Genomic DNA, 9856 nt, shown 5'->3' on the forward strand with positions numbered 1-9856 from the left:
CCGCAGGGCGCTCCGGTGATGGGGCAGAAAGGAGGGTTGTGCCAAGAGAGAAAAGGGCTCATCTGCTGGTGCCCCTCAGCCCCCCGCTGTCCCGGCTCTGACCCCCCCCCGGCTCTGCCGGGGCCCCTCTCTCCCGACCCGCAGCCCCCCGCTGTCCCGGCTCTGTCCCCCCCCGGCTCTGCACGGGGCCCTTCAGTCTTGTTACCTCGGTCAATGAATAGCCCAGGGAGAGAGGCACAAATCACTAGCCAGGGTGGGAGCATCGAGGCAGTGGGGGGGTCTGGGAGGGGCGGCCCCCCAGCTCCGGTGCCACCATCTCTTTCTGCCTTGGCAGAGCCTCGAGCCCCTGGACCCAAGTGAGAAAGCCAACAAGGTGCTGGCCCGGATCTTCAAGGAGACGGAGCTGAGGAAGCTGAAGGCACTGGGCTCAGGCGTGTTTGGGACGGTGCACAAGGTGAGGGGGGGGCTGCAGCCCGGCGGGGGGGGGGGAGGGGGATGCTCAGTAGCGCCCTCTGTCCTGGAGCAGCCACAGCTGTTGGGGGGTGGGGGCGTCTCCTCGCTGCTGTGGGGGGGCTGGGGCGGGGCACCCCCTGGGGTCCCAGCTCTGTTCACACTGGGGGTCCCTCTCCCGCCAGGGCGTCTGGATCCCGGACGGAGACACCATCAAGATCCCCGTCAGCATCAAGGTGATAGAGGACCGGAGCGGCCGCCAGACCTTCCACGCCGTCACCGACGTGAGTGAGGCCCCCCCCTGCCAGCCTGGGGCCAGACGATTGGCCCATCCAGCCCAGTGTCCCCGCCCCCTGCTGTGCCACCACTGCCCATTGGCCTATCCACTCTGATGTCCTATCAGCAACCAATCTCAGTGCTTCAGTGAGAGGCTTAAAACTCCCATGATGCATTTCCGTGTGCCCATGAAACCAGGTGGAGGGGGAGCCCCCACCCCCAGGGCCTACCTTGCCCACCCCAAACACCCCCTGGCATCAGTGGCGGCTCTGAGGGTGCCAGCCCTGGCTAGCGTCACCGGCTGGGATCAAATCCCAGTGGCGGGGAGTTCCACAGGGGAGCTGGCTGCTGGGGGCGGAGCCACGGCTGTAACAGGGCCTGTCTCCCTCTGGCCCTGCAGCACATGCTGGCCATCGGCAGCCTGGAGCACGCCTACATCGTGCGGTTGCTGGGCATCTGCCCCGGGACGCAGCTGCAGCTGGTGACGCAGCTCCTGCCGCTGGGCTCGCTGCTCGACTACGTGCGCAAGAACAAGGACGCCATCGGGCCGCAGCTGCTGCTCAACTGGTGCGTGCAGGTTGCCAAGGTGAGCTGCCCCATGGCCCTCGACGGCGTGTTCCCAGGGGTCCCCTCCCCACCGGGGCTGAGTGGGGAGCTAGCCCGGCTCAGGGAAGCAGAGCTGGGCTCCAGGTGAGGTGTCCTTGGCCCCAGGCTCGTGGGTGGGGCTGGCCGGGCAGCACGAGGAGACGGAGCGGAGAAGGGGCAGAGGCCAGGAGTAGCAGCACCCTTGGTTCCCACAACCGGGCGGGGAACCCTTCCAAACACCTGCCCCCAAAGGGCCGCTGCCCTGAAGGGAGGGTGAATCTGGCCTGCTCATCTCCACTGGGGCGTTTACCCTGAGCCCTAATGGGGGACGTTCTGAATATATCAGTGCTGTTAACTCTCTCGTCTAATCGGTGTTGTCAGACACTTTTGGGGTGGTGGGAGGAGCCTATGGCTGTGGGTGGAGCTTTGCAGTGGTGGGAGGAGCCTGATGCCATGGGAGGAGCTATGCGGGTCACGGGTGGACTTTGAGGCGGGACCACTTTAGCAAGCTCACACAGCTGGCTCTGCAGTTGTGGGTGGAGCTTTGGGGCCATGGGTGGAGCCTGATGCTATGGGCGGAGCTAGCTCAGCAAGGGTGGATGGAGCCTGAGGCTATGGGCAGAGCTAAGCCAGCAGGGGTGGGTGGAGCCTGAGGCTATGGGCGGAGCTAGGCCAGCAGGGGTGGGTGGGGCCTGCGGCAATGGGCAGAGCTAGACCAGCAGGGGTGGGTGGAGCCTGAGGCTATGGGCGGAGCTAAGCCAGCAAGGGTGGGTGGAGCCTGAGGCTATGGGCGGAGCTAGGCCAGCAGGGGTGGGTGGAGCCTGAGGCTATGGGCGGAGCTAGGCCAGCCTGCTGCCCATCATTGGACCCACCCCCCCAGACACACACACAAATGGGTTGGCCCCCAGCTCTCCGCCTCTCGCCCCCAGGGCATGTACTACTTGGAAGAGCATCGCATGGTCCATCGGAACCTGGCCGCCCGCAACATCCTGCTGAAGTCGCCCAATCAGGTGCAGGTGGCGGATTTCGGGATCGCCGACCTGCTCTACCCCGACGACAAGAAATACTTCTACAATGAGATCAAGGTGGGGCTGGGCCCCGGGACCCCCCTCGGTCCCCCCCACGTCCACTCCAGCAGGATGTCCCCTGAGGCTGCCTCCCCTTCCTCCCGCACTGGGGCTGCCCCAGCCAGCGTGGGGCCGGTGTCAGAGGTCTGCACCCCCCAGCAGAGGGGGCGGATTGGGAGGGTGGCTGGGGGGCCCTGCATTCAGGGTCCGCTCTTCTTCCCAGCGGAGCAGCGTGTGCATCGGGGCAGCCCCAGGGCCCCATGGACTCCGGCCCCAGGGGTCTCTCCGGCCCTGGCAAAGCAGCCCCCAGGTGCCCCCCGCCCAGGTAACACTCCTTTCCTGCCTCTCGTCCCGCAGACTCCGATTAAATGGATGGCGCTGGAGAGCATCCACTTTGGGAAGTACACGCACCAGAGCGATGTCTGGAGCTACGGTCAGTGCCCGTCGTGCGGGGCTGGAGCAGTCAGGAGCTGCCCCCCCAGCCTGCGCCCTGACCCACTCCCCCCAGCGCCCCCCAGCACAGAATTCCCCCCGAGCACCTCCCCTTGCAGCCCCTCCTGGCCTGACACCCCCCCCCCGGTCCCCTGCAGGCGTGACGCTGTGGGAGATGATGACGTTCGGGGCAGAGCCCTACGCGGGGATCCGGCTCGCCGAGGTGCCCGACCTGCTGGAGAAAGGCGAGCGGCTCATGCAGCCCCAGATCTGCACCATCGACGTCTACATGGTGATGGTGAAATGTGAGTCCCTGCGTCTGTCTGTCTCCCTGCTGGCGGGGCCGGGCCCTGCCCTGGGCGTTCCTGTCCCTGCCCCTGGGGGCACTTTGCAGGAGAGATTGGCCCAGCCCGTGGCTGTGGGCTTGGGAGGGGGCCGCAGGTCTGGCCTGCGCCGTGGCCAGTGGGGCTCGTGGGAGGGGCGGAGGGACGTGCTCTGCTCCTCCCCCCTGGCAATTGGCACTGACCCCGATATGCCCTGGGTGCAGGGAGGGGCATCTCCCTGTGGTCCCAGGGGAGAGCCGTGAGCTGGGGGGAAGGGCTGGGAGCCCCACAGCTGGGGCCAGAGCCCTGGGGAGGGGGCTGGAAGGTTCTCCCCCTCAGATGCACTTTTCCAGCCGTCCTTCTCCCCTCCCATCTGTCTGTCCTAGTCCTTCAGGTGGGGCCCGTGTGGCTGGGGGGAGTCGTGTGGGGGGAGGGGGCTGGGTGTCACCTCCCGCCGGATCTCACCTCCCCCGTGCCCCCGTCAGGCTGGATGATCGACGAGAACGTCCGTCCCACCTTCAAGGAACTGGCTAACGAGTTCACTCGCATGGCCCGGGACCCGCCCCGCTACCTGGTCATCAAGGTGAGTGCGTGGACCCTGGCCGCTCTACGTGGGGGGGCTGCCCTGGGCCCTCAGCAAATCCAGCCCCTAGCGTGCCCCCCGCATGAGCTGAGCCCTGGCATAAGGGTCCCAGCTCCTGCCCCAGCTCTCCCATCCCCACTCCATGCCCGGCTCTCTGGGCTCCCTGCCTGACACATGCACCAGGGACCCCCCCCGCCCCTTGTGGCATTCCCAGCCCCCCGGCTCCCCACTCCTCGGCTGTGGGGGTGGGGCAAGACCTGCTCTAGACAAGAGTCTTGTCTGCCCCTCTCCCCCTATCCTACCCCGGGAGGCGTTAAGGTGTCCCTGGCCGCTCAGCGTTGGGGGCTGGGCCCCGTTAACCCCTCGCCAACCCCTGACGCGGTGTGTCCCCCCCCATGCAGAGGGAGAGCGGGCTGCTGCCCCCCGCGGAGCCCCCCCTGAGCGACAAGGAGCTGGAGGACATGGAGACGCTGGAGCTGGAGGAGGAGCTGGGCCCCTTCAACACGGCCACCAGCCTCTTCGCCTCCAGGCAGCGTGTGGACTACGCCCGGGTGAGAGATGGCCGCCCCCCCCTCGGCCTGTAACCCCCCTCCCCAACATCCTGGCCCTTCTGCGGGAAGGCTAAAAATCCTTCTTGTAAAGGATGGGGGGGGGGCCTGCACGTCCATGTGGGACATCCCCTGCGGGGGAGGGGTTTCCTTCCTGACCCCGGCAGTGCTCGGCCTTGCAGCATGAGACCCAGTTCCATGGGTCGTCGTTCAGCGCTGACCCCCCAGCCCAGCCTGCGCCTGGGGGTCCCGCAGACTGCGTGCGCCCCATCTCCCTTGGTCCTGGTGCCAAGAACCCCGTACTGCGCCGAGCAATCACCACCCTGCCCCTCCCTTTGCAGAGCCCGAACCTCAGCCCCCCAGCCGGCTACATCCCCATGAACCAGACCGGCCTCAGCGGCTGCCGCCAGGTACCCAGCACAGCATACAGGGGGTGTGCCCCATGGATGTCCTCTGCCGGAGGGTCCTGTGGGGCGGCGGGGCGGGATTGAGGGTCACCAGCAGGGCTGGAGGGAGCCCAGGGCTGGGCTAGCAGGGGCTGCGGGTCAGGAGTGAGGGGCACCGGCGGAGCTGGGGGTGGGGAGGAACCCGGGGCTGGGGGTCAGAAGTGAGGGGCACGGGCGGAGCTGGGGGTGGGGAGGAGCCCGGGGCTGGGGGTTGGGATTGAGGGGCACGGGTGGAGCTCGCTGGGGCAGGACTGGGCTAGCAGTGGTCAGCAGCGGAGCAGTTGGGCTAAGGCTATCCCCGGGGCTCTGGCCCGTCCCCGCCGCAGAGAGCAGGGGCAGGTCTGGCCCGTGCCCAGCGGCTCCTCTCCTGACCCCGTCTCTCTCTCCACGTCTCCCAGGGCCCCGGGCTGAGCACCCGGCAGGCCCTGCGGGTCCGGCAGGAGTCGGTGGGCCGGACGGTGTCGGAGTCGTCGGAGGGCAGGGGCACGGCCTCGGAGGGCGAGCTGATGGAGGAGCTCTCCCTGCCGAGCCTGCGCTCCCGGGGCGACAGCGCCTACCTCTCCCAGCGCGAGAGCTTCCCCCTGCCGGCGGGCATTGCCGACGGTGAGGACGACATCAACGGCTACGTCCTGCCGGATCACCATGGCCGAGGTAATGGCAGCCCCGGGGTCCCACCTCAGGGCCCCAGGCTGCCTCCCGCAGCTCCCCCGGGCAGGACCCTGCTCCGGGAGTCAGGGGGGCAGTCTGGGTTGTCCCTGCCACGAAGGGGCCCGCGGGGGTGGTCATTAGCGGTCGTTACCTGGCTTGCTGGGCTGAGACCCAGCAAACTCGCCGCAGCTGGGGACTGGATGCCGGCTTGGAAACCCGCGAGCCGGAGGTGGGAAATATCTGGGTCGCGGTGTCCCTTCCCCTGAGCCACTCGGTCCCTCCTGCCTCACTGGGGACTCCGGAAGGAAGCTGCCATGGGGGAGGAGAGCCACGTGCCTCTCCCATTGTGCCCCGGCTGCCCCGCACGCACGAGGCAGATCAGACACCCATCTATCCCAGCCCTGTCCCCAGCCGCCACCCCCTGCCGGCTGCACCTAACGCCGGCTTGTCATCGGCTTCTCCCTGCAGAGCGAGCGGCCAGCGTCGCCCGGGCAGTGCGGGACGGGCCCCTGGGCCGCGCCTCGGAGCCGGAGGAGGAGGAGTACGAGTACATGAACAGACGCCCCCCGCAGCCCCGGCCGGCCTCCCTGGAGGAGCTGGGCTACGAGTACATGGACCTGGGCTCGGAGCGGAGCGCCTCCCTGGGCAGCGTGTTGAGCTCCCAGCTGCCCGTGGCCGGCTGGGAGGTGGCCGCGGCCGAGGAGGACTACGAATACATGAACAAGCAGCCCAAACTCAGCCAGTCCCTGAGCAGCGTGCTGAGCTCGCCGGGGGCCGGGCGGGACGACTACACCTGCATGAGCGCGGCCGTCCCCCGGGGCTCCCCCGACGAGCAGGGCTACGAGGTGATGGAGGCCATCCTGGCTCCGGGGAGCGGGCCATGCCTGGACTGCCAGAGCTCGCCCTGCCCCAAGAACGGCTTCATGAAACCCCTGCGGAGCCTGGAAGCCTCGGACTGCGCCTTCGACAACCCCGACTACTGGCACAGCCGGCTGTTCGCCAAGGCGGACGCCCAGTGCACCTAGGGGGCAACGGGGGGGTGCCCGACCCGTCTGTCCCCGGGGGGCAGGGCCATTGGACTCTGGCGCCTGCCCGCCCCTCGCCGAACGAGCCCAGCCGGGGGTCTGGGAGCGAACGTCCTGCCCCAGCCCCAGACGGTATTTACAGGGTGGGCAGAAATGGCCAACGCTCCCTTAACGGGGCAGCGGGGGCCGGGGCCTGCCCCTGCGTCTGTGCCCATTGCATGCTGGAATGCAGGCTGGTTCTGGCAGCTGGGGGCAATGCATTGCCCCACTGTGAAATCAAACCAGTCGGGGGGGGGCTACCCCCTCCACCGTTCCGCCTCAGAATCACAGACATACGGACGTAGGACAGATACCTACATCTGGTGAGGTGGGCAGGGGAGTCAGGGGCTGCGTCCTCCCCTTCCCCACATGGGAAAAGCCTCATGTACTGAGCTCCCAGAATCGGGGCTGGGGGCGTTTGGGGCCCAGCCATGGATCAAGCACATGGGGAGCAGCTGGAGGAGGGGGCTGCCTCATTCCTCACCCCCCACCAAGCAAACATGGGGGGGGGTGTCTGTTTACACCTGGATATGAAGAATCCCGGAGCTGCTCCAGGCAAGGCCGTGGGGTGAAGTGAACAGAAGAGGGGGGGCTGCTGGTTTGTGGTCTAGTGGGTAAAACGCTGGACTGGGAGCCAGAACTCCTGAGTTCTATGTCCCAGACTCGCTGCTCTGGGCCTCAGTTTCCCCCTCTGGGCCATGTAGGGAGTTATAGACCTTTATAAAGCGCTGGGAGAGCCCTGGGCAGACCTGCCCCAGCCTTCTCTCTCCTGCCCCCCTGCAAACCAGGGGTGACCCAATGACTGCTGCCCCCCTCCCTTGCCGGGGCTGAGCTAAGCACCGCTTAGGAGCAGAGGTTGCAGCTGGGTGGAGAGAGTCGGTGGGTCGGGTTCTGTTCCGTTCAACCCGATTTCCACTGGTGTAAGAAGCCCGGGGGCCGGAGTCTGATCTCGATCCCCCAGAGTTACTCCTGATTCCCACCAAACCGGGGTGATCAGAGCCCGCGCCTGGGGGTGATCCCAGCCTGGGGCCCGAGAAAAGCAAGGCCAGCAGGCTCCAGCCCCGGACCTCCCTCCTGTCACCCCTCGGAAGCCATGCCCGATGAGAGGCGTGGGGAGCTAGTTACGACCCCCCAAGCCTGTGGCGAAGAAATGAAGTTGATGTTTTTGCACTGAATCTCGTGGCACGGTTCACTCCATGTGCGAAGCTGGAGCAGGCTGGCCTGGCTCGCGGGTGCGCCCGTCTTTCCTCTCCTCCAACAAAGGCCTCCGTGTTTGTCCCGGGCCTGCGCTGTCTGTTGGGGGGTCTGGATCCGCCAAAGGGCTGCTTTCCTCTGCAGGAAGCGGAGCGTGTGCCCTCCTCGTCACCCCCCAAATGAAGCAAGTGAGGGGCTGTGACTTCTTCCCACGTGAGGCCATGGGATGTCAGTGCTTTTTACCTGGGGGACCCACAGCGAGTCTGAGCAGCCTTGGTTAAAGTGGTGGAAGGAGCGTTGTCTAAGGGTTAGAGCAGGGAGCGTGAGAGTCAGGATTCCTGGGTTCTGGTCCCAGTTGCAGGAGGAAGGGGGTGTCTAGCGGTTAGAACGGGCTGTCTCCCTCCGCTCTCTGAGCTCTGGAAGGGGGATTTCCCCCCAGCTCTCCCCCGCCTTGCTCAGCCAGAGGGTGGGGCGGGAGGGGGGGACAGACCATACATACTACCAACGTCTGACTAGAGCAGGGACCTGCCCGGGCCTTTGGAAGGGAGCATGGGGCAGGTCTCCCCTCCCTGTTGCAGCCGGCTGAGCAGGGGGGAGCCAGCCCCATTGCCTCGAACTGGCTGTGGAGATCAGAGACCCTTCTGGGGTGTCCAGTGAGACCTTCGCCCCTCTGCTAGAGCCGTGGGGAAGCACCAACTCGTGATCCCTCCCCATGTAGGTGTGTGACGCGTCTCAGCCCTGCACGTCTGGGCTAAGGAATCCGCACGGGCACCTTGCTAGTGAGCCTGGCACTGGGCCCCTGCCTGGCACACGTCTCAAAGCTGCCACTCTGCCCCCTGCTGGCAAGTGGCACTAACGCTGCAGAAAAATGTTCTCACGTGGGAACGGTTTATTGGATTTCAGAATGAGAAGCAGAAACAAGTCTGAAGTCTCCCCACCCGTCGTGTGCGTTAACCAGGCTGCGCGGCTCCATCCGTTTGTATTTGTTTTAAATGCAGGAGCTGATAGCCTGCTGGGCCTGGACTCCTGGGTTCTAAAACGGGAACAATCAATAGCATGACAGGGTGAGGGGTTTGCTGTTTTCGTCCCAGCCTCTCCAAAGGAGAGAGAACTAAGGAACACACCAAAAGCCACCTGGGGAGAGCTGAGCATGGGGGCTGCACCTTCCTACTGAACTCAAAGGGGCTGATCCCGGTTTTGCTTCCAACTGGACTAATTCTAGTGAAATCACCGGGTCCAAATCCTCTTTGGGTTGTTTACACCTGTGCAAAGGGCATGTAAACGTGGCAGCTCGCACTGGCAGCATGCTGCAGGGATGCAAGTGAGGACACAAGAGCAGGGGAAGATCAGGTGCAAACTGAGCCAATCCAATTTGCTAGTTAGTCCTTTTAAAGAAACACATGCAATGCCTCCAGTAGCCTGGATCTTCCAGAAGACCCTCCCTCCCCCCGTACATTTTCATAAAGGTTAACACTCTGGAAAGCAGGGAGTACTTTTTTTTTGTCTCCTGTCCTTGTTTGCATTGTCTTGCTGTGTGTCAGAACTGGTGGAATGAAGGTTAAAAGAAATCTCTGAGCTTTACAAGTGTACCTGTGGGACTCACTGCCGCAGGATGAAATAGCTTTAGTGTTTTGTTTTTGAAAGGAATGAGACACTTACAGGAATAGTAACACCATTTGTAGTGACCCAAGCTAGGATAAAAGTCCCAAGGTTCGAAGGGAATATGCATATCAGAAGGGAATATACTATTATTGCATAGTTAGGCTCTGGTCTTGGAAGGAGATGCATAGAGTTGGACTCATATGTAGCAACTGGGGATGTATTTATTAATATAGAGGCCCTGTCAATACATTTGCTCTGGCACGAGCTAGGCAAACCAACTACATACAAACTGCAGTGTACTATAGCCCGTGGCCATGGTGAATACAACATCGGTGAAGTAAGGAAATTGTACACCGGGGGCTGTGCTCTGCGACAGTGCAAGGCGGTCTCTGTGAGCAGCTATGCCAACCTCAAGTATTCAAAAATCACAAACTCAGCTACAAAATCCTGGTTTGTTTGTTTTTAAATGAGTTTGGTTTGGGTTTGTTTTTTTTTAATTTGCCTTCTGGTTTCTGAGCCTTTAGGTCTCACAAGGAGTCGTGTTTTCAAGCTTTTCTGTGCAGCTACGAAGCCTAGAACCATACTTTATTTACTATGAAGCTTTAAGAAAACACCAAATGCAGAAACGTACACTGTGA

General features: G+C 63.8%; 1 protein-coding gene across 2 annotated transcripts in view; it reads left to right on the top strand.

Moving 5' to 3' along the window:
- The window catches only part of ERBB3 (erb-b2 receptor tyrosine kinase 3), a 39715-nt gene extending 29871 nt beyond the window's left edge, over window positions 1-9844 (top strand). For both annotated transcript variants that reach the window (XM_054012267.1, XM_054012268.1), the window contains 11 exons: window positions 335-454; window positions 636-734; window positions 1127-1312; window positions 2241-2396; window positions 2736-2811; window positions 2969-3115; window positions 3619-3716; window positions 4118-4267; window positions 4606-4674; window positions 5109-5361; window positions 5827-9844. In XM_054012267.1, the coding sequence (XP_053868242.1) occupies window positions 335-454; window positions 636-734; window positions 1127-1312; window positions 2241-2396; window positions 2736-2811; window positions 2969-3115; window positions 3619-3716; window positions 4118-4267; window positions 4606-4674; window positions 5109-5361; window positions 5827-6383 (1911 nt within the window). In that variant the 3' untranslated portion in view covers window positions 6384-9844. The remainder of the gene's footprint in view (window positions 1-334; window positions 455-635; window positions 735-1126; window positions 1313-2240; window positions 2397-2735; window positions 2812-2968; window positions 3116-3618; window positions 3717-4117; window positions 4268-4605; window positions 4675-5108; window positions 5362-5826) is intronic.
- Window positions 9845-9856: the final 12 nt, after the last annotated feature.

Source organism: Malaclemys terrapin, chromosome 23 (assembly GCF_027887155.1).
Source record: "Malaclemys terrapin pileata isolate rMalTer1 chromosome 23, rMalTer1.hap1, whole genome shotgun sequence".
Lineage (NCBI taxonomy): Eukaryota > Metazoa > Chordata > Testudines > Emydidae > Malaclemys > Malaclemys terrapin.